Source organism: Capricornis sumatraensis, chromosome 7 (genome assembly GCF_032405125.1).
Source record: "Capricornis sumatraensis isolate serow.1 chromosome 7, serow.2, whole genome shotgun sequence".
Taxonomy (NCBI): domain Eukaryota; kingdom Metazoa; phylum Chordata; class Mammalia; order Artiodactyla; family Bovidae; genus Capricornis; species Capricornis sumatraensis.
In genome coordinates, this window is record NC_091075.1 from 67523457 (window position 1) to 67551268 (window position 27812).

General features: G+C 36.6%; 1 protein-coding gene across 2 annotated transcripts in view; it reads right to left on the reverse strand.

Moving 5' to 3' along the window:
• Positions 1 to 27812, reverse strand: part of GABRG1 (gamma-aminobutyric acid type A receptor subunit gamma1) — an 83703-nt gene that overhangs the window by 16281 nt on the left and 39610 nt on the right. The window contains exons 3-5 of one of the 2 annotated variants that reach the window (XM_068975158.1): positions 20912 to 20979; positions 2313 to 2533; positions 1375 to 1457 (exon numbers count right to left, since the gene is read on the reverse strand). In XM_068975158.1, coding sequence (XP_068831259.1) covers positions 1375 to 1457; positions 2313 to 2533; positions 20912 to 20979 — 372 coding nt within the window. Of the gene's footprint in view, positions 1 to 1374; positions 1458 to 2312; positions 2534 to 20911; positions 20980 to 27812 lie in introns of those variants that run through there. The other variant, XM_068975159.1, reaches the window with a different exon arrangement.

Sequence of the window (27812 nt, forward strand, 5' to 3'; positions counted from 1 at the left end):
GGCTTCTGATGCTGATTTAGACCTTAGTCAAATAAGACAGTGAGCTAGTTACTTAACCACTCTAAATTTCATGATTTTGAGTCTTAAAATGGGAACTATAATGACATCTTCTAAATATATTTGTTGTAAGATATTAGATGGATAAGGCTTAATTCTCTATTGGACCCATACAGAGTGTGTGGAAAAAAAGATGGTTATAATTATTATGTTGATGTTACTGACACCCAATTGCACTAACAGGGATAGACTATTCCCAGAAAAGACAATCAAAGCTAAAGAGATACCACACCAAGCACTTAGGATGATATCTAGAGGAGAATACAGTATATATTCAAATATTTGTGTATCAGCTACTCCTTGAATGTTCCTATTAATCAAGTCTTTGTTGTTAATTGACTGTTTTGTTCATTGAGAGGTCAATGCTAGAAAATCAAAGTAATGAGACATGAGATTATGAATTAAAAAGGACATTTTAATGAGATGAAAATTTTAAAAAGTCAAGAAAATCTTTAATAAAGGGCAACAAGAGATACATGGGAATGCTTAAAGTGAAGAAGCAGGATAAAGACTTATGAATACTTATAATCTACTATAAATTCTAGAAAATATCTTTAAAAATCAATTTTAAAATAGGAAAATAGAATTATATCATTCATAGACATAGGCAATATCATTTTTAAAGGCATTTTATGTGTTTTAAAGACTTGCTCAATTATATATTATGTAGAAAAATATTTTTATAAAAATATGTGAGAATAAATATTAATAAATATAAAATAAAGCTGATATTGTTATAGAAAGATTATAGCTATTTCTTTGCAACAAATATTGTTTGTGTACCTAAATTATTTCTCACTAGAAATTTATCTTTGTTTCATTCATTTTTTCGAATGAAATAAACATTTCTTCCTTGACTTTTCCAACTAATTAAAGTCTTCTTAAATATTTGCTATTTATGTGGTAAAATTCTTCACCAGACCAATTAAATATATTTTCAAATATAATGTGATAAACTTAAATCTGGCCTCCTGGAAGATGAATAAAATTTCAATCCACTTTTTATCCATGGCAGTGTAAAAATATTTGAATACAAATCTATCTTCAGTAGTCCTTCAGTTAATCAAAATAGGAAAAGGATACAGATAGAATGAATATTTGTAAATAATAAGATATATATATTAAATATGCATTTATTATCACTTTTTAAAGTAAGAAATAAGTGTTACTTATAAATTTATCTAAGACAGTTAAACATAATTTAAACTTCTGATAATTGTATAAATCATGGTTTATCTGACATAATTTTACATTTTTAAATAAAAAGGATCATAGACTATAAAATTCTATTAAAATATCAAGGATTTTATCACTTACAACTTGAAAATTCCAATGGACATGAATGTTCATCCATAGGAAAGTTATGAAGCTGAAGGTAACATTCTGCATTAATTGTCAGTCTATTTAGATGGAAAAATAGATATTAAATAATGAGAAATTATTTCAGGCATTAAAAATATTTTCTTTACTTTTAAAACATAATTTTGTCCTACGATAATGGACTGTGATACAATATATAATAATATTAATTCTGAAGTCTCAAAACTTAAGTAGTAATATTATAACATTCATAAATGATTAATAAAATTCTGACATTTTTCTCTCCAGCCAACTAACTTGCCTCAATTAGCCCAAGTGTAGTTTCTGTGTTTTTGATTAAAATTTTATACTTCAGAATCTCAACAAACACACAGGCGTACATACACAGGCAGATTAACAGAGTGGATTCAGTTAAGTGTGGTAATTTTTTTCTTTGGATTATAAACACCTTCCCATTAAGGGGATGATTTATAATGAGTCAATACGTTCAAGACAATGAATTAAATAAACCTGAATCTTCCCTATCAACCCTCATTTAATCCTCTGTTAGGGATGTTTTACTATACCATTGAAAATCAGAGTATTTTAAAGTGTTATAGCAGGGTGGACTCCTAAAGAAAATCTTTGTCAATCGTTTGCCTTATAGGTTTAAAAATACAGTATTTATGCCACAGCCTTTTCTGCTTCAAAACAGGGAAATCAAGGAGTTTTTCCTCTTTGCTTTCAGTCCTATTCACTTACTGGTAACACCAAGCTTAAACAAGTGTTTCTACAATATTTCACCTTTTAAAATTTTAGTGTATAAAAGAAGCTTCATATTGATTACTTTGCAACTGTGAAAAAGGGAAATTTATGAGTTTCAAATATTAATATGGAAACTAAATTAGAGCAACTACGAGTGTTTTTTTTTAAAAAAAAAAAACAAACAGTAATACCTTAGAGTATATAAAACTCGTCCATCATTCCATATTCGAAGAAGACGGTTAGGAGTTGTTATCCAATGAGCATCAGATTTTCTTGAGTTTCTGAAGAAAGTGTCAGGAATCCAAATTTTCCCAACCATATTACTGTTAAGCATGAGCACTTTCATGGTACTATTGAATTTTAGACGACTATCAAACCAGGTTTGGGCAAAAATTATATCTATTGTGTATTCCTAAAAGATAAGAAGAGAGTAATGATTCATGACAGTAAAGCTTCTATTTTAGAAGCTTTTAGCTTCTCTTCAGAAGTTTGAATTTTTATATTTTAAAATTTCTGTAAGTAAATAGCACTTGAACTCAATCTTTTTAGAAAAGTGTATGCCATTATCATAATCTTTCTTTTTCATTGTTTACCTGAGTCATGTAAAATAAAATCCAAGATTTCTAGCAATAACTGCTGTCCAGTGTTGCTTCACATACTTTTTTGTAAATTGTATTCAACATTTTATAATATGGTTATTAATATAAAGGTCAATCATTTTCATGTCAACAACTATATAACAATTTTGTGATATTTATGAGTGATTAAGTCACACAAAAAGGCACAAACTAAAATATCAAAATTCAAGCACTCACCAAATTATCTAACAGCCATCAGATTATCCTTTGTCCAGAAAACTAATTTCAGTCATTTAGATTCAAATGTTTTAAAGCAAACACACACGGAGAAACCCCATTTTTTTCTCTCTCTCTCTTTCACATACACATACACAGAAACTCCATTAAGCACTTATAACATGCTAAGTATTGTGTTGAGTTCTGTAAGTATCAAAAATTGAGAGAGAGAGAAATAGAGTTTTGCATGTATCAGGGCTTCCCTGATAGCCCAGTTGGTAAAGAATCCACCTGCAATGCAGGAGACCCTGGTTCAATTCCTGGGTCAGGAAGATCCGCTGGAGAAGGTATAGGCTACCCACTCCAGTATTCTTGGGTTTCCCTTGTGGCTCAGCTGGTTAAAGAATCCACCTGCAATAGGGGAGACATGGGTTCTGATCCCTGGGTTGGGAAGATCCTTTGGAGAAGGGAAAGGCTTCACACTCCCGTATTTTGGCCTGGAGAATTCCATGGACTGTATAGTCCATGGGGTTGGAAACAGTCAGACACGACTGAGCGACTTTCACTTGTAAGTATCATGTCATTAAATCCTTACTACAGCCCTATGACGGAGAAGGCAATGGCATCCCACTCCAGTACTCGTGCCTGGAAAATCCCATGGATGGAGGAGCCTGGTTGGCTGCAGTCCATGGGGTCGCTAAGAGTCGGACACGACTGAGCGACTTCTCTCTCACTTTTCACTTCCATGCATTGGAGAAGGAAATGGCAACCCACTCCAGTATCCCTGCCTGGAGAATCCCAGGGATGGGGGAGCCTGGTGGGCTGCCGTCTATGGGGTCGCACAGAGTCGGACACGATTGAAGTGACTTAGCAGCACAGCCCTTTGAAATAAGTACTACTATAATATTTATTTTAAGGAATGTTTATCAATATAGACATAAAATAATTCTCCCTACATCATAGAGTAGATGGTATGAAAACTGAGGCATTGTTAAGTTGAATCCCAAATCCACATACATAGCAACCACATATAATGGTCATCATAGTGAGGCCTAATGGGTGCCATAATTAGAGAAAAGCCTCTGTTCATAATCAGAAAGACTATAAATAGGAAATTTCATAGTTATGAGAGAATTATTAGAAGTAGGTGCTTAAGTATAACCTGCCTTTGTATCCTGACAGTTTTGCCTACCATATTATAAAAGTAAAAAATAATTTGATAAAATTAATGAATAAGAATGCATAACCAATGCTATTGAGAAAGGAAACGAGTAAGTGTATATATGTGTGAAACTTTGATGTTAGAAAGTTAGGAAAAGAGTAAACCGAAAAGTATGAAGTTTTATATGAGTCATTTGAGGTGGGAGAGACTACTTGCTCACTCTTGATGTAGTGCTAGCTCTTATCCAAACTTACCCAGAAAGAAATAGTTAATATAATAAATAGAAGTATAATTGAGAGTTTGACTAATGAAATAAAAATCTTTAAATGGTAGAGAGAACTGAACAGCAGAAACTGCTTAAGATAAAGTAAGAGGCTAACATACCCCACCAGGATTTTGGATTAGCAAAGATACAACATTAGTTGGTAGAAGAAAACTTAAGCTACTTAGTAGGTATATTGGCTGCAGTATTCCTAATGAAGAGGGCATTAAAAACGACACTTGAAAACTAGCTTGTATAGGGCTGGGAAACAGCCCAGCAAACAGTTGTGGATCCTGCTTTTCAGCTGGCGGTTCCTTCTTTAGCAGACCTGCTTGTAACTGTGCTAATCACTGTTGGATGAGTTATGACTTCCAAAGGGTCAAATTTCCTCAAGCAGAGATTTTTGGGAAAATGAGAAGATTTTTTTTCTGCTCACAATTCCCTCAATCTAGGTTCAAGAAGAGAAAGATACAGAGCATGTGTCTTGATAATCCATCCTTCCTAAACTTTTTGCAGAGGTTAATACTTCCAAGCTCTTTTAAATTACTCATCCTTAATAAATGCTTCACTGAGATAAGAAGTTATTCAAGACTGTGCCATTTTATACATAATTGAAAAATCCCATTTTATTTGCTCATTTGTATTAGTGTAGTTTCAAGAAAATGATCAAACCCTGTTCTTGTACTTCATGTTCCTATTTACAGGTTATAATTATCTACATAATAACTAAGCAAAAGAAACATGAAAAGGAACTCCAGTCACTCAGAACGACAGGTAGAATAGCTTCTAGGATAAACATTTCAAGATGAGGAGCAGTGCATTTAGCGTTTGAGATCATATGTACATTGTGAAACTTTGCCTCCTTGCAGTTAGCCCAGAAAATAGCATTAGTGGGTAAAGGTGAAGAAGTGAGCCATCGTCAATCAATCAAACCATAATTGATGAAAGTGAGTGTCATGCCCTTTTCCTACCTCACTGTCAGCTTGCAATTACATGCTGTGTCTCAAACTTAAATGCACAGGTTAACTATCTTTTTTTAGTAATGAAATTAACATCACACAAAATGCAGACCTAAATAATTAACTTAGGTGCATAATTACATCATGAAATTGGGTTGATTTTCATCTGATGTTAGGAACCTGGCATTGATCTCTTCCTAAGCTATGGATTCACATCCCAAAACGGTAAACTAGATCAGTGGTTAGCAGTGAATCAGATACTAAGGCTATAAACATGTAGAGAAAAGGTACAAGGGTAGCTAATCACCAGCACAAATAGCTTTAGTGATGCAAGTTCATAGGATTCTTCCCCACTTTGCTCAATTATTATAAAACCACCAACTTCTTGATACTGTCACAAGATAAGAAAGAGACTTGGTATTCCTTTCTTCAAATGGAAAAGAAAAAAAGGTTTTCCTTAAATCATTGAAGTCAGTCATCAATATACTGAGGGATATTATAACATAAATCCTGCATTCAGTTACCAACTGGGTTCTATTTTTATGTCTGTAAATTTAGATTGCCAAAAGTACATAATGCCACATACATTCATCAGATAACTTTTTAACAAATATTTTTCAGTGTTCTTGTTACTTCTATATTGTTCTCAGTTTACAAAGATGAACGTGAAGTTTTTCTGTTATATATATTTACATAATAAAATTGGAAATTAATACTACTTAGGAGAGACAGAATTAAAAAGAAATAAAAACAAAAGAGAGTATTTTCAGCTAGGAGAAATTAATAAAGACTTCATGACGGAAATTGTATTTAACCTGAATTGACTTTTAAACAGTTGCAAACTAACATTAGAGATTTTTGTCTCTAAAACAAAAGTTAATTATGCTGCCCAAGTTTAAATACTAACACAAACATAGAATCAGAGAATTTCTGACATGTCAGTATGCTTCTAGAATACCACTCTTCACAGTATCGTTGGAAGTGCTGGCTTCCAGTGTTTACTTCAGTAGGTCAAATCAAATCTGTACGTATCACAAATAAGAGTTCTCTATGCAGATAAAACCAAAGCCTATTGCAGGACTTGCACAACTTCTCTTAGAGAGATTTGTCATGATTTTCTCTATAGCAAAATGTTAAAGGTGGAGACATTTAACAAGATTTATCTACTTCAGATTTTAATTAAACTGATGTGAGTGAAAATCCATTGCCAATCAGAAACCTAAGGCTTTCATACATTATTTAAAAGACTTTGGACTGAAATATATATATATATATATATATATATATATATATATATATATATAAATAACACAACTAAGGAATAGGACATTGTCTTTAATGGTATACATAATTTTAGATACTTTTAAGATAAACTACAGCAAATACATCAAATGTGTGTTATAGTGAGAAGTTATGATGCAATCTAAAGAATACTGGTTGAATGGAGACAGGAAATCATGTCAGACACCCAGTTCTGTGAGTTCCTAGAGTAGGAAGCTGATCAAGTCCTTTATTCTTTCTCAATGGAAAAATGAGGGCACTACATAAAATTATCATTCTTATCTTTCCTAGCTCTAAGGTTCGGTGATCATATTCTGAACATGAATAAGAATAAAGGGCCTATCGACATTGTATAATCCAGTGACCTATGCTCATAAAAATACTTCTGATTTAAGGTATTGAAAGAATCAATTCCTACACAGGTTAATAAGAAGTCCAAGGTCCTCAAGAGGGAGATTTTTTTTTCTTTTTTCTCTACATTCCTTAGTGTTAGTCATATAAAACATTTTTTTTCTTTAAGCCCAGAACTGATGATTACACAACAACTCAGTTTAAACTCTGCACTAGGGATTATATAACAACAATGTATCCTGCTGAGAGCAGTTTCTCCTTCCTGAAAACCTTCTGACTAATTCTGATAACTTCAGTTCAGTTCAGTTGCCCAGTCATGTCCAACTCTTTGTGAATGCATGAATGACAGCACACCAGGCCTTCCTGTCCATCACCAACTGCCAGAGTCCACACAAAACCATGTCCATTGAGACGGTGATGCCATCCAACCATCATCTTCTGTCATCCCCTTCTCCTCCTGCCCTCAATCTTTCCTAGCATCAGAGTCTTTTCCAAAGAGTCAGCTCTTCACATCAGGTGGCTGAACTATTGGAGTTTCAGCTTCAACATCAGTCTTTCCAATGAACACCCAGGACTGATCTCCTTTAGGATGGACTGGTTGAATCTGCTTGCAGTCCAAGGGACTCGCAAGAGTCTTCTCCAACACCACAGTTGAAAAGTTTCTATCTTCTGTGCTCAGCTTTCTTTACAGTCCAACTCTCACATCCATACATGACCACTGGAAAAACCATAACCTTGACTAGATGGACCTTTGCTGGCAAAGTAATGTCTCTGCTTTTTAATATGCTATATAGGCTGGTTATAACTTTCCTTCCAAGGAGCAAGCGTCTTTTAATTTCATGGTGGAAGTCACCATCTGCAGTGATTTTTGGAGCCCAGAAAAATAAAGTCTGACACTGTTTCCACTGTTTCCCCATCTATTTCCCATGAAGTGATGGGACCAGATGCCATGATCTTCATTTTCTGAATGTTGAGCTTTAAGCCAACTTTTTCACTCTCTTGTTTCACTTTCATCAAGAGGCCTCTTTAGTTCTTTGCTTTCTGCCATAAAGGTGGTATCATCTGCATATCTGAGGTTATTGATATTTCTCCTGGCAGTCTTGATTCTAGCTCGTGCTTCCTCCAGCCCAGAGTTTCTCATGATGTACTCTGCATATAAGTTAAATAACTAGGGTGACAATATACAGCCCTGATATACGTATATATATAGCCTTTACCTATTTAGAAACAGTCTGATGTTCCATGTCCAGTTCGAACTGTTGCTTCTAGACTTACATACACATTTCTCAAGAGGCAGGTCAGATGATCTGGTATTCCCATCTCTTTTGGAATTTCCCACAGTTTATTGTGATCCACACAATCAAAGGCTTTGGCATAGTCAAAAGCAGAAGCAAATGTATTTTTCTGGAAACCTCTTGCTTTTTTGATGATCCAGTGGATGTTGGCAAGTTGATCTCTGGTTCCTCTGCCTTTTCTAAAGCCAGCTTGAACATCTCGAAGCTCACAGTTCACGTATTACTGAAGCCTGGCTTGGAGAATTTTAAGCATTATTTTACTAGCGTGTGAGATGAGTGCAATTGTGCAATAGCTTGAACATTCATTGGCATTGCCTTTCTTTGGGATTGGAATGAAAACTGAATTTTTCCAGTTTTGTGGCAACTGCTGAGTTTTCCAAATTTGCTGAACATTTGAGTGCAACACTTTCACAGCATCATCTTTCAGCATTTGAAATAGCTGAACTGGAATTCCATTACCATCACAAGTTGTGTTCATAGTGATGCTTCCTAAGGCCCACTTGACTTCACATTCTAGGATGTCTGGCTCAAGGTGAGTGATCACACCATCATGATTATCTTGGTCGTGAAGATCTTTTTTCTACAGTTCTTCTGTGTATGCTTGTCAACTCTTCTAAATATCTTCTGCTTCTGTTAGGTCCCTACCATTTCTGTCCTTTATTGAGCCCATCTTTGCATGAAATATTCCCTTGGTATCTCTAATTTTCTTGAAGAGATCTCGATTCTTTCCCATTCTATTGTTTTCCTCTATTCCTTTGCATTGATGCTGAGGAAGGCTTTCTTATCACTCTTTGCTATTCTTTTGAACTCTGCATTCAAATAGGTATATCTTTCCTTTTCTCCTTTGCTTTTCACAGCTACTTGTAAAGCCTCCTCAGACAACCATTTTGCTTTTTTGCATTTCTTTTTATTGGGGATGGTCTTGATTCCTGTCCCCTTGTACAATGTCACAAACCTGTGTCCATAGTTCATCAGGCACTCTGTCTATCAGATCTAGTCCCTTAAGTCTATTTCTCACTTCCACTGTATAGTCATAAGGAATTTGATTTAGGTCATACCTGAAAGGTCTAGTGGTTTTCTCCACTTTCTTCAATTTCAGTCTGAATCTGGCAATGAGGAGTTCATGATCTGAGCCACAGTCAGCTCCTTGTCTTCTTTCTGCTGACTGTATAGAGCTTCTCCATGTTTGCCTGCAAATAATATAATCAATATGATTTCAGTGTCGACCATATGGTGATGTCCATGTGCAGAGTCTTCTCTTGTGTTGTTGAAGAGGGTGTTTGCTATGACCAGTGCGTTCTCTTGGCAAAACTCTATTAGCCTTTCCCCTACTTCATTCTGTACTCCAAGGCCAAATTTGCCTGTTACTCCAGGTGTTTCTTGACTTTCTACTTTTGCTTTCCAGTACCCCATAATGAAAAGGACATCTTTGGGGGGTGTTAGTTCTAGAAGGTCTTGTAGGCCTTCATAGAACAGTTCAACTTCAGCTTCTTCAGCATTACCGGTCAGGGCATAGACTTGGATTACCGTGATATTGAATGGTTTGCATTGGATATGAACAGAGATCATTCTGTCATTTTTGAGATTGCATCCAAGTACTGCATTTCGGACTCTTTTGTTGACTATGATGGCTACTTCATTTCTTCTTAAGGGAATCGTGCCAACATTAGTAGATATAATGGTCATCTGAGCTATTTTCACCCATTCCAGTCCATCTTAGTTCACTGATTCCTAGAATGTCGATGTTCACTCTTGTCATCTCCTGTTTGACCACTTCCAATTTGCCTTGATTCATGGACCTAAAATTCCAGATTCCTATGCTGTGTGGCTCTTTACAGTATCAAATCTTGCTTCTATCACCAGTCCCATCCACAACTGGGTGATGTTTTTGCTTTGGCTCCATCCCTTCTTCCTTTCTGGAGTTAATTCTCCACTGATCTCCACTAGCATATTGGGCAACTACCGATCTCACATGCTAGTAAAGTAATGCTCAAAATTCTCCAAGCCAGGCTTCAGCAATACATGAACCGTGAACTCCCTGATGTCAAGCTGGTTTTAGAAAAGGCAGGGGAACCAGAGATCAAATTGCCAACATCTGCTGGATCATGGAAAAAGCAAGAGAGTTTCAGAAAAACATCTATTTCTGCTTTATTGACATTGCCAAAGCCTTTGACTGTGTGGATCACAATAAACTGTGGAAAATTCTGAAAGAGATGGGAATACCAGACCATCTGACCTGCCTCTTGAGAAATCTGTATGCAGGTCCGGAAGCAACAGTTAGAACTGGACATGGAACAACAGACTGGTTCCAAATAGGAAAAGGAGTACATCAAGGCTGTATATTGTCACTCTACTTATTTACCTTATATGCAGAGTACATAATGAGAAACACTGGGCTGGAAGAAGCACAAGCTGGAATCAAGATTGCCAAGAGAAATATCAATAACCTCAGATATGCAGATGACACCACCCTTATGGCAGAAAGTGAAGAGGAGCTAAAAAGCCTCTTGATGAAAGTGAAAGAGGAGAGTGAAAAAGTTGGCTTAAAGCTCAACATTCAGAAAATGAAGATCATGGCATCTGGTCCCATCACTTCATGGGAAATAGATGGGGAAACAGTAGAAACAGTGTCAGACTTTATTTTGGGGGGCTCCAATCACTGCAGATGGTGACTGCAGTCATGAAATTAAAAGACACTTACTCCTTGGAAGGAAATTTGTGACCAACCTAGTTATAGTATATTCAAAAGCAGAGACATTACTTTGCCAACTAAGGTCCATCTAGTCAAGGCTATGGTTTTTCCAGTGGTCATGTATGGATGTGAGAGTTGGACTATGAAGAAGGCTGAGCGCTGAAGAATTGATGCTTTTGAACTGTGGTGTTGGAGAAGACTCTTGAGAGTCCCTTGGACTACAAGGAGATCCAACCAGTCCATTCTGAAGGAGATCAGCCCTGGGTGTTCTTTGGAAGGAATGATGCTAAAGCTGAAACTCCAGTACTTTGGCCACCTCATGTGAAGAGTTGACTCATTGGAAAAGACTCTGATGTTGGGAGGGATTGGGGGCAGGAGAAGAAGGGGAAAACCGAGGGTGAGATGGCTGGATGGCATCATGGACTCGACTGACGTGAGTCTGAGTGAACTCCGGGAGATGGTGATGGACAGGGAGGCCTGGCGTGCTGCAATTCATGGGGTCGCAAAGAGTCAGACACGACTAAGTGACTGAACTGAACTCAACCGACTTGGGGAGTTCATCTTTCAGTGTCCTACCTTTTTGTGTTTTCATACTGTTCATGGGGTTCTCAAGACAAGAATACTGAAGTGGTTTGCCATTCCCTTCTCCAGTTGACCATATTATGTCACACCTCTCCACCATGAGCCATTCATCTTGGGTGGCCCCACACAGCACGGCTTAGTTTCATTGAGTTAGACAGGCTGTGGTAGTGACCAGACTGGCTAGTTGTCTGTGATTGCGGTTTCAGTCTGTCTGTCCTCTGATGCCCTCTCTCAGTGCCTACCATCTTACTTGGTTTTCTCCTACACCGGATGTGGGTATCTCTTAATGTATATTATGGGAGTAGGTCTTGTCAGTACATTTCAGTCACTAAGTCCTGCCTGACTCTTTGAAACCCCATGGACTGCAGCATCCCTGGCCTCCTTCTTCATCACCAACTCCCAGAGTTTACTCAAACTCATGTCCATTGAGTCAATGATGCCATCCAACCATCTCATCCTTTGTCATCCCCTTCTCCTCCCTCCTTCGATCTTTCCCAGCATCAGGATCTTTTCAAATGAGTCAGTCCTTCACATTACGTGGCCAAAGTATTGGAGTTTCAGCTCAACATCAGTCCTTCCAATGAATATTCAGGACAGATTTCCTTTAGGATGGACTGGTTGGATCTCCTTCCTGTCCAAGTGACTCTTAAGATTCTCCTCCAACACCACAGTTCAAAAGCACTAATTCTTCAGTGTTCAGCTTTCTTTACAGTCCAACTCTCACATCCATACATGACTACTGGGAAAAAAAGTTTTGACAAGACCGACCTTTGTTGGCAAAGTAATGTCTCTGCCTTTTAATATGCTGTTTAGGTTGGTCATAACTTTTCTTCCAAGGAGTAAGCGTCTTTTAACTTCTTTTAACTTCATGGCTGCTGTCACCATCTGCAGTGATTTTCGAGCCCCCAAAAATAAACTCTGCCACTATTCCACTGTTTCTCCATCTATTTGCCATGAAGTGATGGGACTGGATGCCATGACATTAGTTTTCTGAATGTTGACTTTAAGCCACATTTTTCACTCACGTCTTTTACTTTCATCAAGATGCTCTTTAGTTCTTCACTTTCTGCGTAAGAGTGGTTCCATCTGCATATCTGAGGTTATTGATATTTCTCCCAGCAATCTTGATTCCAGTTTGTGTTTCATCCAGCCTAGTGTTTCTCATGACGTACTCTGCTGTAAGTTAAATAAGCAATACTGCAATATACAGCCTTTACGTTACTCCTTTCCCGGTTTGGAACCAGTCTATGGTTCCCTGTCCAGATCTAACTGTTGCTTCCTGACCTGCATACTGATTTCTCAGGAGGAAGGTCAAGTGATCTGGTATTCCCATCTCTTTAAAAATTTTCCACAGTTTATTGTGATCCACTCAGTCAAAGACTTTAGCATAGTCAATAAAAGAGAAATAGATGTTTTTTCTGGAATTATTTTGCTTTTTAGATGATCCATTGGATTTTGGCAACTGGATCTCTGGTTCCTCTGCCTTTGCTAAAACCAGCTTGAACATCTGAAAGTTCACTGTTCATGTATTGCTGAAGCCTGACTTGGACAATTTTAAGCATTACTTTACTAGCGTGTGTGATGAGTTCAGTTGTGCAGTAGTTTGAACATTCTTTGGCATTGTCTTTCTTTGGGATTGGAATGAAGACTGACCTTTTCCAGTCCCGTGGCTACTGCTGTTTTCCAAATTTGCTGGCATATTGAGTGAAGCACTTCCACAGCAGCATCTTTTAGGATTTTAAATAGCTCAACTGGAATTCCATCACCTTCACTTGCTTTGTTTGTAGTGATGCTTCCTAAGGCCCACTTGACTTCACAACCCAGGATATCTGGCTCTAGGTGAGTGATCACACCATCATGATTATCCGGGCATGAAAATCTTTTTTTGTGCAGTTCTTCTGTGTGTTCTTATCACCTCTTCTTAATATCTTCTGCTTCTGTTAGGTCTATACCATTATAGCAGAGACATTACAGCAGAGACAATACTTTTCTGAATAAGGTGCATATATTCAAATTTATGGTTTTTCCGGTAGTCATGTGTGGATGTGAGATTTGGACCATAAATAAAGCTGAGCATCAAAGAACTGATGCTTTTGAACTGTGGTGTTGGAGAAGACTCTTGAGAGTCCCTTTGACTGCAAGGAGATCCAACCAGTCCATCATAAAGGAAATCAGTCCTGAATATTCACTGCTAGCACTGATGTTGAATCTGAGGCTCCAATACTTTCGCCACCTGATGTGAAGAACTGACTCATTGGAAAACACTCTGATGCTGGGAAAGGTTGAAGGCATGAGGCAAAGAGGCAACAGAGGATGAGATGGTTGAATGGCATCACTGACTTGATGGGCATGGATTTTAGCAAGCTCCAGGAGTTGATGATGGACAGGAAAGCCTGGTGTGCTGCATTCCACAGGGTTGCAAAGAGTCGGACATGACTCAGTGACTGAAGTGAACTGAGCTGAATCTTCTAAAATGGTGAAATATTATCCCTTTGAAGTGATATTTAGTTCATGATAAATCATCACCTTATGTGTTAAACTGCTTTTTCCTATTCATTGCTTTTCTGTTTTTTAAAACATATTATTAGCAACATATCACTGTTTGTCATTCTCCTCATATAAATAAATTTTATATTAAGAAATGAAAGAATCAAAGTGGTTGCCTAATAACTTTGAATTCATCATTGAAAGCCCTTGGTAGGTACCATATAACTCAATTTAAATAAAGAGGTGAAAACTGTAGACTTATAAGGTATAGCTGTATTAAATATAACATTTGACAAATGAAATAGGGCCTTAAATTAGCTAGATAGGAAGCAAAACTAAAAACCAGATTTTAACCACATTTTGACAGAACTTTCCCCCTAATCCTAACCTGAGGCCAGAACTGTCAAGCAGTACTAGCCCATTATAGAACATTCTATATCTATTAGTTCACAAAGGACTCAAAATTGTAACTAAGCTGGGAGGCGTATCATTAAAAAAGAATTCAACATTAGACACCTCCAAAGACTAATCATGGTATTAGAAAACAAATTGTTAAATATATTTTAATATATGAGGCAATATTTAATGATATTTTTAAACAAGAATTAAGTATAAGAATAGCCATGATATAATACATGGAAAGATATCATGTTATAGTAAAAATATGCATAATGGTATAGCATTTGGGGAAACCATGTACATAAAGTTATTAAAATGTTAAAATAGTAGCTAACAGTGGTGACCACTATATAATGATAATCCATGATATTATTCAAAAATATTTTAGATAATATAGCATAGGGTCACGATTTGCAAGTTAAAATATGTATGGATTCATAACAGAATTTTTCCTGACCCTTCTTCCTCTGTATTGATCTAATTTAATACTTTAAGCCATCCTCCCCACTAGGTTTTATACTTCTCCAAAGAAGGCCATACATTTTCTAACTTAGTAATCAATGTATCAACTGTCACAATAGAAGTATTACATAAATAAAAGACAAATAAGATCATAGAATAAAAATTTTAAAGTGTTTTTTAACATTAAGAAATAGTATAAATTATTTTAATATTTTTTGGAGGTTTAGAGGTCAATTTAATTTCTTTATTATAAGAACTCTAACTTCCTATTCTTGGAGCAAATGAGCATTCTGGATCAAAGCAGCACAGAGATGAAAATAACACTCATTTATTTATAATTTTTAATTTTATTTCTGTTAGTGTTGAGTCAAAAGTTACCTAAAATAGAGCCAGTGAAAAGAAATTGACTTTAATGGATATAATGAAAAAATAAATCTTAATGTAATATGCAAAAATAGAAATGAAAACTATGGTAGCAAGCTTTAAAATGTTATACAAATGAAACAAATAACAAATGTGTCGCTGTTCTATAATTCCTAAAAGCAATATAGCTGGCAAGGAGTGACTATTTCCTGTTAATATAGTAAAAGGAAAATGTGGAGTTAATTTAATATTTAGAAGCTATGTTTAAATCTTTATTTCCTTAAATCTAGAAGCATCAGTAACAAAAAAAAAAAGGAGAAGAAAGAAAGGAGAGGAATGGGAAGGAAAAGAGTAGAGGGAAAGAAACCCCGAGAGAGGGGGGCAGAAAGAGACAAAGACAGAGAAATGGAAGAACTTATGAACACTGGGAGGAGAAGGAAATGGCAACCCTCTCCAGTATTCTTGCCTAGAGAATCCTGTGGATGGAGGAGCCTGGTGGGCTACTGTCCATAGGGTCGCAAAGAGTCGGACACAACTGGAGTGACTTAGCATGCATGCATGCATTGGAGAAGGAAATGGTGACCCATTCCAGTATTCTTGCCTGGAGAATCCAAGGGACCGAGGAGCCTGGTAGGCTGCTATCTATGGGGTCACACAGAGTCGGACACGACTGAAGCGACTTAGCAGCAGTAGCAGCATGAACATCATGACCAATTGTATGAACCATGCTAAAGAAATGTGCTCCTTGAAAGAAATTCATGATTCATGAAGAAAAAAATTCTTCAGAGGGGCCTGGCAAGCTACAGTCCATGGGGTCACAAAGAGTTGGACATGACTGAAGGGACCTGGCATGCATGCAGGCACCTTCTATACAGACATTTTATGCTTGCTCATTCTGCTTAAATGATGGAACAAAACTTATTTACTGAAAAAATCTCTTATCCCCCTTATTTTATTTCCATGCAATGATAATTAATGTTTATAACTTTCATAAGTTCACCTATACTTCAAGATTATTTATGCTTTAATAGGGAACAGTTGAACTTTCCTTTTCTGGTAAAAAGAGCCTGAAAGGGGGCATTATTGTTAAATATTTCTATACTGGCAAGATAGAAAACAACTTATCTTTTGCTAAATACAATAAGTCCTATTTGTGTACTGCTCAGACCCTGATGCTGGGAAAGACTGAAGGTGGGAGGAAAAGGGGATGACAGAAGATGAGATGGTTGGATGTCATCACTGACTCCATGGACATGAGTTTGAGTAAGCTCCAGGAGTTGGTGATGGACAGGGAGGCCTGGCATGCTGCAGTCCAGGGGGTCTCAAAGAGTCAGACAAGACTGAGCGACTGAAATGAACTGAACTGCCCTGTGTTGTCACTCCAGCAGGTACTCTGGAATCGAGCCCAGCTGGTGCCCTGGCTTGTTTCTAATTTGCCCTGTTTATAACTGGTGCCTTCATTCTTCAGCCCTGTCTCCAGTGCCAAAACCAATAAAAATTTCAAGCCTGAAGAATCTATCCAGCTTAGGAAGCATAGTCTCAGATCATGTGACCTATGACCCTGGTATTTACAATGATATAAAGTTAAATTCTATAGACATGATTTGGGATATTGTTCTTGAGAAGTTTTTTATCACTGTTTTTCTCTCTGATCTGACACTTTCAAAGTACCTATACTGATAATCTCTTAATATTGGGCTATATAAGGGTGTACTACTTCCTATAAGTAAACCCATGTCCAAACTATAGCTGTAATTTTCAATGATTACTGTTCTATACTTACTCCCCTTGTGTTAGATATCCATTATATCATCTTGGATTCACTGGAGCTTTCACTGATTTTTACTTTATTCAGGGAATTTCCATAACCCTTGACTGTTATATGTGCTACCAGAGGATAACTGCTGCTGCTGCTGCTGCTTCAGTTGTGTCTGACTCTGCGCGACCCCACTGACGACAGCCCACCAGGCTCTGCCGTCCCTGGGATTCTCCAGGCAAGAACACTGGAGTGGGCTGCCATCTCCTTCTCCAATGCATGAAAATGAAAAGCGAAAGTGAGGTCGCTCAGTCGTGTCCGACCCTTCGCGACCCCATGGGCTGCAGCCCACCAGGCTTCTCCGTCCATGGGATTTTCCAGGCAAGAGTACTGGAGTGGGATGCCATCGCCTTCTCCAAGAGGATAACTGCAGAGGATAACTGCAATTGTTTAATTACCCTGAGATATTTACTCAAAAGAGTGAAAACACATAATCTCTTCAAAACCTGAAAAATTAAGAGGATGAAATTTAGTCTAATAACCTCTATTAACATTTTGTGCCTTCAGTTTTTATTGTATTTTTTTCTGTTTACATTTAGTTTTAATTAGAGCATGCATAGTTGAATGGCCTCTTTCCAAGTTAGTTTTTTTTTTTTTTTTCAATTCTGATTAGTTGCATCTGTTACTCTCTTTGCACTAAAATTTTCAAAATAAAAATTATGGGACAATCTATTTACTGACTAATTTATTCATTCTTTTAACATGCAATTATTGAATACCCAATGTTTGACAGTGACACCAGGATTGAAGCCATTAACCTAACCTTGAATTAAAAAAAAAAAGAAAAGAAAGATACATATGATTGTAGAATGATACTGTTTTAGGTCTTATCAATAATCTACAAATACTATTTTATGCAGTCAAGTTTGAAAAAAAAAAAAAACATTATGCACCAAACCATATTTTATTTCATTTGAAAAAGTACAATTATTAAACCTATATATTAGCTTTGTTTGTCATTACCTTAAGTTGTATATGTAGTTAAGAGGGGGAAAAGACTTGCTTGCTTAATTCTGTTCAAGTCTGCTTGTTTTATTACTGTCACAGTCAAAGCAATTCTATTCATTTTATAATAAGTGAATTATAATGTTCCTGCATTGTTTAGTTAGCTTTCTCTGTAAACTGTTTCTTCGTTCCTAGTATGATATGCTTCTGTTTTAATAAACACTATTAAATATTCTAGTTTTTTTCTTATATGTGCTTTAGTATCACCAATTTTAATAGCAATTTCACTTAATTAGCCTTAAAAAAAACTATCACTGTCCAAGGTTACAAGAGTGTGATTTGCCCCACTAGAAACTAAATATTTAATACTATGAAACTTTTATGCAAGAATATCATCACCGAAGTCTCTTGATAGCTATTCTTGTCAAAGTATTTCTGGAATACTAATTCAATCTTGAATTCTACATCTTTTTAATAACCATGTTTTTTTCTTTAATGAATTCATTCAAATTGAAGACAAATGCTCAAATAAAAAATATACAATGCAGGAAAATTTAGACTTCCACATCCCCAAATGGGTTTACCTAAGCATCAGTAGAGACTGAATATTCTAAGATTCTTTTAAAGATAAAATTAACATCTTAGTAGAGCATTACTTTATAAAATCTTATATTTGCATAATTTTAAATCAATATACACAGCTATGTAAACTTTTTTATCTTTACAAAAACCAAGTGGTTGTATACAAATTTGCTTGGAGTTAGAAGGAAAACTAAAACACTTTCAAATTTTACCTTCCCTTGCTTTATCTTCATTTTCTTATCAATATAGGCAGCTGTGAAAGTTAATGACAATCACATGAACATCATGTTGAGTAAGAGAAAAACCGATCATGACTGTAATACTATAGGACAAAGTAGACACAGATAATTGTTAGGTATATAATGATGGCTATTCAGGTTTAATAAAGGGCTTCCCCATTGGCTCAGCAGTAAAGAATCACCTCCCGATGCAGGAGGTGCAGGTTCGATTCCTGGGTCAGGAGTATTCCCTTCAAGTAAGACATAGCAACCCACTCCAGTATTCTTGCCTGGGAAAAACCATGGACAGAGGAGCCTGGCGGGCTACAGTCCATGGAGCCACAAAAGAGTGAGACATGACAATGTCTAAACAACAACATTCAAGTATAAAATGTTTAAGACTAGAATAAAGGGACAATCTGTTGTAATAATGAATAAATGAAGTTGGGGAGAAAAATCATCAAAGCATTAGAAAATTATCTTTGCATGGTATTATACACTGAATGGTGTCCTCCCACAATTTATATGCTGAAGGCCTAACCCCCAATATCTTAGGGTATGACTGTTTTGGGAGACAGGGCTTTTAAGGAGATGATTAAGTTAAAATGAGGTTGTTAGGGTAGACCTGAGTCCAATCTGACTGCTGTTCTTATAATAAGGGAAAGTTTGGATATTTGGATGAAATTTGGATGAAAATTTGGATACACAAAGAGCACAAGGGAAGTGGATGCACTGAAGAAAGCCCATGTGATTCAGCAAAAAGGCGGACATACGCAAACCAAGGAGAGAAGTCTTAGAAAAAAGCAAAGTTGCTGACACCTTGATTTGACTTCTGTCCTTCAGAACTTGAGACATAAGTGTCTATTGTTAGAGCCATCCAGTCTCTAATACTTTGTTATGGCAGCCTGAGATGGGTGTCCATCAAAGGAAATGCAAATAACACCTGATAGAACCCATTGAAAGGCATCAAGTATTCTGACTCAGAAATGGGATTATTAGGGTTTGGATCAGTACATTTTCAATCTACTTTAAATAATGTCTATGGGTTGTATTGTAGGTGTTAATTATGTCTTTCTAATGGTAAGAAAAACTATTCATTCTACATGTAAGAAATAAAGCATAGTTACACACTTTTATTAATTTTCAGCTTAAATGACCTTCCCTTGGCATTTTTTCATATTCTCCATATTTCTCTTATACTCTCTTCCCTCTCTACCAACAACTTCTTATCTCATTTTCTTCTAAGTCAATTTTCTCAAAATAGTAGTTCATAAAATTAACCTGCATTCCCACTTAATCTCCATCACCTTGAAATCAGAACATGATTTCATGACTGTTCCTGCAGAATCTGTATTTCAGGGTTCTGTGCCAAGAAGTTGGGTATGAGACCAATTATGAGGCTGGAAGAGAGGCATATGATTCAGCTCTTATTCTTTTCTTATTTTCATCATTCCTCTGAATTTTATCTGAGAGAATCAGTACCATCTAGCCAATACCAGTAGGCCTAATTTAATTCATTTATCATTGGATTCTCATTTACATAGACAATTATTTATTAATTCCTTCTTCTTCATCCTCTTTTCTTCCTCAGATAATTTAATATCATCTTATCCCTGCTTCTCTTACCCTCTGACTTTTCTGAGTATGTCTCTTTTCTGCACTTCTCTTTTTTTCCACCTGTAGTTTATACACATTGGCCTCATTTTACCATCTGATGGTCAGATCTGTGCTGTTCTTAATATGTATCTTCCTTGGATCACTTCTCGAGGCTTCAAGCTATATCTTATACTGCTTGTTCTTCCTCCTTTCTCAATTTATATCTATTTCCAAATCATCTCCAAATCAACTTATTCCCTGAACTTAAAATTCAAATCATTGCTGGACAGTTCCTCCTGAATGTGCCTTTAGCATTTGAGGGCATATGTGACTATATTCCCAATCTCAAAAGATTACTCTGCTGTCCACAAAGTCATCTCTATACCTTAGAGTCAGCCTACGCACAACTGGAGAATCACTTCACCTTTTCACCCTGAACTCATTCAGAATTAGCTCCCAGAAATTGCTCACATATTCATTCTATTGCTGTGGTATGTACACAATAATTTTATGCAAATAATAATTTTTAATATTCATAACTCACCATATTTATGGGATCAACTGGTCCAATGCTGTTTACATAAACATCAGTTTCAATTACTGTAGGCCTCACTGCAAAATACCAATATAAAGAATGTTCAAAGATACAATCAGAGGTGGTGTTAAATCTTATTTAAATAAGTCTTTACTAATCATTAATACTTTATTATTTTAGTTATAAAACATTTTGCAATATGAAATGAAGAAGCATGATTCATTATATAAACACAACAATCTTTTAAATCAATTATGTAACTAAAAAAGACCATTTTTGACTAAATATATTCCAGTGTGTAGCCTAAAAATGTTAAAACAGTTCAAACCTTCCATGAAAATTAATAAAGTTAATTCAGTTAAAACTGTTAGATAATTTACTCAGCAACAGTTATAGAATTTAGGATCAGATGGATTTTAGAGCCTAAGTATTGTTATGTAAGCAAATGTTACGAAGCTTACTCACAGATGAGTAAAAAAGCCCTGATTTGTCTCTTTTGCTGATTTCAGTGTTGCAAATACTCCCACAATGACTGATGTAGAGATACCACTGTAAAGCCAATGAGTGCAGAGTGGGGACAATATGTAATTAGTGGCTATTGTGAGCCAGTATAAACCAGTTCCAGCAATACTAGAATCTGAAGCACAGTTATGATGATCAAAGGAAGTGATGAATGTAAAGCGTCTCTAGGTCTGATTCTTATTGAGAGCATAATCAGTGTATTTACACCTCCTTCTTCCCTTGTTAACAATATTCCTTTGGATTGTTTACAGTTGGCTCCAAGGAAAGGTGTATTTTCATCTAATTCTCAGAGTATACTATATAGCCACCACTGTGAACTTATCTGTTGTGTTTTGTACGCAGCCATTTGTGCTTTCTGAGTTAGTCTTTAAATGTCTACAGTCTTATATTCTATCAAAATGTGTAGCACAGGTCAGCCTTTTAAACATTTATTGAATTATATGGTTAACTAATACCCTCTATAGTGAATATTTTTTGATTACTAAATAGTGATTGTGATTTAGGATTTCTGCCTTTGTCAGGTATTTTTGGCTTCCTATAATGAGATTTACCATAGTAATGATAATTTATACTCATGAGATTTTTTTGTTTACTATGAAAAACATTTTCACATAGTTTCTTTTTATTCCCTACTCCCCCAAAGATTCACTTATTTATTCCACACATACTTGTTGAAGAATACATGTAAAGGTTTCAAAAGTAGACAAGAAGGGAACAAATGTTGTGAGGAAAAAATCTATAATAGATCTCAAAGAGATTTACATAGAGATAATGCAAATTAAAGTAGAAAAACCATCTTGTACATTAAAAGTTTCTAAAGTAAGCATGTTTCTAATAATATTTATTCAGTAATCCTTTCTGGATAACTTTATGTGATTTCCCTTTCCAGCCCAGTGTTTATCATTCTTACAATGCAAACACTATATTAGACCTGGCAGGATGAATCTTCTCCTTTAATATGTAGCTGAGTCTGCCTGTCTGATTCCCTAGCCTGTCCCAAATCTCTCTGTCTTGGTAACCTACTCTGGCAGAGCCTCCAGGCTGGTAAGCTTCCATGGAAAACTTAAGGCATTTTGAGAAACAGTGCTTATATTATTTTAAAACCATATTTATTTTTAATCTTTGAAATTATAAATAGTCTCAGTATGCAAAACTATAGGTTTCTGTACTTGAGTGCTCAGTTGCTCAGTCCCATTCTTTATATCTGACTCTGTGACACCATGGACTGTAGCCTGCCAGGCTCCTCTGTCCATGGGATTGTCCATGCAAGAATACTGTAGGGGGTTGCAATTTCCTCCTCCAGGTGTAGGCTTCTAGATTTACACAGTACATGACAATGTAATTGGTTCTACTAACCAACAATTAGATTTCTTAAATAAAAGTAGGTCTTGTAAAGTAGAGAAGGTTTTATAGCTTAACTTAAACTGATGACTTCTAAATGAGTTCTTTCAATCAGCTGCCATTTATTTTTGACCAGCTATGAGTTGTAACCAATACATATCATGTTATTAAGCTAATTATAACTATATTCAGAGTGGTTTTTATGCAAATCAATTAATAACAAGACAATAGGTTTATTAGTTTCATTTGCAAATACATTTTTTACTAGTTATAAGCAATTAAGTGCAGTGTACCTGTCTTATTTGATTAGATTTTTGGTTCCTCTGATAGACCAACAAACACTGAATAACTGCTCTTTATTGCATGATACTTGGAGCTGAACATAGTCTATACCAAGAACTAAATGATTCTTGAGGACATTATTGGGCTTCCCTGATAGCTCAGTTGTAAAGATTCCACCTGCAGTGCAGAAGACCTAGGTTCAATTTCTGGGTTGGGAAGATTCCCTAGAGAAGGGAAAGGCTACCCACTCCAGTATTCTGGCCTGGAGAATTCCATTGACTGCATAGTCCATGGGCTCACAGAGTCAGACACGACTGAGCAACTTTCACTTTCACTTTCAATAATTAAAAATGTGAGCATCTTTTCATCTGCCTGTTGACCAGCTATATGTATTCTCTGGAAAAATGTCTATATACATCTTCTGTCTATTTTTGGATTGGGTTACTTGTTTTTTTACATATCGAGTTGTAGATACTGTTTGTATATTTTGTATGTTAACTCCCCATTGGTCACATCATTACTCGTATTTTCTCCGATACCATAGGTTATCTTTTTGCTTTGTCAGTGATTTCCTTTGCTGTGCAGAAGCTGTTAAATTTAATTAGGTACCAATTGTTTATATTTTGCTTTTATTTATTTTTCCTCAGAAAAATATTGCTCAAGAAAATATTGCTACAATTTATGTTAGAGAATGTTTTGCCTATGTTCTCTTCTAGGAGTTTTATGTTGTCATGTTTTTTATTTAGGTCTTTAAGCCATTTTGAGTTTATTTTTGTGTATGGTATGAGGGAGTGTTCTAATTTCACTGATTTGTAAGTAGTTGTCGAGCTTTTCCAATACCAGTTTTTGAATAGACTTAAGTCATTTATTATATATACTCTGAGATGAAAAGATAAAATGCTACTTTGCACTGTACATTCTGTTGTTGCTGTTCAGTTGTTAAGTCCTGTCTGACTCTTTGGGACCCCATGAACTGCAGCACACCAGACTTTCCTGTCCTTCACTGTCTCCCAAAGTTTGCTCAAACTCATGCCCATTGAGTCATTCAACCATCTCACCCTCTGTCACCTCTTCTCCTCTTGCCTTCAATCTTTCCCAGCCTCAGGGTCTTTTCCAGTGAGTCAGCTCTTCATATCAGGTGACCAAAGTATCAGAGCTTCAGCTTCAACATCAATCCTTCCAATGAATATTCAGTGTTGATTTCCTTTAGGATTGACTGGTTAAATCTCCTTACTGTCCAAGGAACTCTCAAGAGTCTTCTCGAATGCCACACTTTGAAAGCATCAGTTCTGTGCTCAGCCTTCTTTTGGCCCAGCATCCATATATGACTACTGGAAAAACCATAACTTTGACTATATGGACCATTGTCGTCAAAGTGATATCTCTGCTTTTTAATATGCTGTTTAGGTTGTCATAGGTTTCCTTTCAAGAGCAAGTGTCTTTTAAAATTTCATGGCTGTGGTCACCATTCAAAGGAATTTTGGAGCCTGAGAAGAGAAAATCTGTCACTATTTCTACTTTTTCCCCATCGATTTGGCATGAAGGTATGGGATGGGATGTCAGGATCTTAGTTTTTTTGAATACTGAGTTTTAAGCCAGCTTTTTCACTCTCTTTTTCACCTCCATCAAGAGGCTCTATATTTAAATAAAAATTAATTAAATAAGCTTGAATTTAAATGTACTTGCTTAGCCATACTAACATATTTCAATACTCAGTAGTCAATAACCATTTTCAAATATCCAATACTCATAAATATAAGGCTATTATTAATATATATGACATATAATTAATATATATAAATTTAATTATTGAGAGTGTCTTATTAGAGAAAAAAGACTGATCTCTCATTCTGAATAAATGTCTCTTTTAGGCAGAAGGCTGAGCAACTTACCCCTGGGCTTATAACTAAACAGGGGTAAAGAAAAAGAGTGGTAAGATTTAAAGAAAGAGAAGCAGTAGAGTCTTTACACACTCACACTCACACTCAGTTCCGTTCAGTTGCTCAGTCATGTCTGACTCTTTGCAACCACAGGGACTGCAGCACTTCAGACTTCCCTGTCCATAACCAACTCTTGCAGCTTGCTAAAACTCATGTCCACTGAGACAGTGATACCATTCAACCATCTCATCTTCTGTCATCCCCTTCTCCTCCTGCTTTCAGTCTTTCTGAGCATCAGGGTCTTTACAAATGAGTCAGCTCTTCGAATCAGGAGGCCAAAATATTGGAGTTTCACCTTTAGCATCAGTACTTCCAATGAATATTCCTGACTGATTTCCTTTAGGATTGACTGGTTTGATCTCCTTGCCAGCTGAGGGACTCTCAACAGTCTTTTCCAACACCACAGTTCAAATAAATCAGTTCTTCAGGGCTTAGCTTTCTTTATACTCCAACTCTCACATCCATACATGACTACTGGAAAAAACATAGTTTTGACTAGATGAACCTTGGTTGGCAAAGTAATGTCTCTACTTTTTAATATGCTGTATAGGTTGGTCATAACTTTCCTTCCAAGGAGCAAGCATCTTTTAATTTCATGGCTGCAATCCCCATCTGTAGTGATTCTGAAGCCCCACAAAATGAACTGTTACCGTTTCCATTGTTTCTCCATCTATTTGCCATGAAGTGATGGGATCAGATGCCATGATCTTAGTTTTCTGAATGTTGCACTTTAAGCCAACTTTTTCACTCTCCTCTTTGACTTTCAACCAGAGGCTCTTTAGTTGTTCTTCACTTTCTGCCTGGAGAAGGCAATAGCAACCCACTCCAGTATGCTTGCCTGGAAAATCCATGGATGGAGGAGCCTGATAGGCTGCAGTCCATGGGATCACGAAGAGTGGAACACGACAAGACAACTTCACTTTCACTTTTCACTTACATGCACTAGAAAAGGAAATTGCAACCCTCTCCAGTGTTCCTGCCTGGAGAATCCCAGGGACGGGGGAGCCAGATGGGCTGTCATCTATGGGGTTGCACAGAGTCGGACATGACTGAAGCGACTTAGCAGCAGCAGCAGCAGCAGCACTTTCTGCCATCAGGGTGGTGTCATCTGCATATCTGAGGTTACTGATAGTTCTCTGAGCAATCTTGATTCCAGCTTGTGCTTTATCAAGCTCAGTATTTCTCATGATGTACATTGAATATATGATAAATAAGCAGGGTGACAATATACAGCCTTGATGTACTCCTTTCCTGATTTGGAACCAGTCTGTTGTTCCATGACCAGTTCTAACTGTTGCTTCCTTACCTGCATACAGATTTCTCAGAAGGAATGTCAGGTGGTCTGATATTCCCATCTCTTTAAGATTCTTCAACAGTTTTCTGTGATCCACACAGTCACAGGCTTAGGCATAGTCAATAAAGCAGAAACAGATATTTTTCTAGAACTCTCTTGCTTTTTCCATGATCCAACGGATGTAGACAATTTGATCTCTGGTTCCTCTGCCTTTTCTAAATGCAGCTTGAAATTCACAGTTCATGTACTGTTGAAGCCTGGCTTGGAGAATTTTGAGCATTACTTTACTAGCATGTGACATGAATGCAACTGTGCGGTAGTTTGAACATTCTTTGGCATTACCTTTCTTTGGGATTAGAATGAAAACTGACCTTTTCCAGTCCTGAGGCCACTGCTGAGTTTTTCAAATTTGTTGGCATATTGAGTGCAGCACTTTCACAGCATCATCTTTTAGGATCTGAAATAGCTCAACTGGAATTCCATCACCTCCACTAGCTTTGTTCGTAGTGAGTCTTCCTATGGCCCACTTGACCTCACATTCCAGGATATCTGGCTCTAGGTGAGTGATCACATCATCATGATTATCTGGGTCATGAAGATCTTTTTTGTACAGTTCTGTGTATTCTTGCCACCTCTTCTTAATATCGTCTGCTTCTGTTAGGTCCATACCATTTCTGTCCTTTATTGAGCCTATCTTTGCATGAAATGTTCTCTTGGTAGCTCTAATTTTCTTGAAGAGATCTCTAGTCTTTCCCATTCTGTTGTTTTATTCTATTTCTTTGCATTGATCACTGAGGAGGGCTTTCTTATCTCTCCTTGCTATTCTTTGGAACTCTGCTTTCAAATGGGTAGATCTTTCCTTTTCTCCTTTGCCTTCACTTCTCTCCTTTTCTCAGCTATTTGCAAGGCCTCCTCAGACAACCATTTTGCCTTTTTGTATTTCCTTTTCTCGGGGATGGTCTTGATCACTGCCTCCTGTACAATGTCACAAACCTCCATTCATAGTTCTTTAGGAATTATGTCTATCAGATCTAATCCTTTGAATCTGTTTGTCATTTCCACTGTATAATCATAAAGGATTTGGTTTAGGTCATACCTGATTGGTCTAGTGGTTTTCCCTACTTTTTCAATTTAAGTCTGAATTTTGCAGTAACAAATTTGTGATCTGGGCCACAGTCTGCTCCTGGTCCTGTTTTTGCAATTTAAAATGCCTATGAACAGCAGCAAAAGCATTCCTATACTCCTACCTATAAAATAGTCATTATGTATATGTTTGCTTCTCAACTTAAAAATGCAGATGTGAGTTCTATGCTATTTTTGATCACTCTTCCCCTTGGTATATTTGTTCTGTCACTGTACAGCAATAGTGTCTAAACAACATACAGTGGCTTAGAACTTGTACCTCTCCCACAGGGAATTGAATCAGACAATCCACAATCAACTTTCCCTCAAGGCATGTATTAATTCCTAAATTGTGTGTGTGCACATGTGATGCTGAGGAAACAAATATAAAACAGCTTCTGAACTCTAA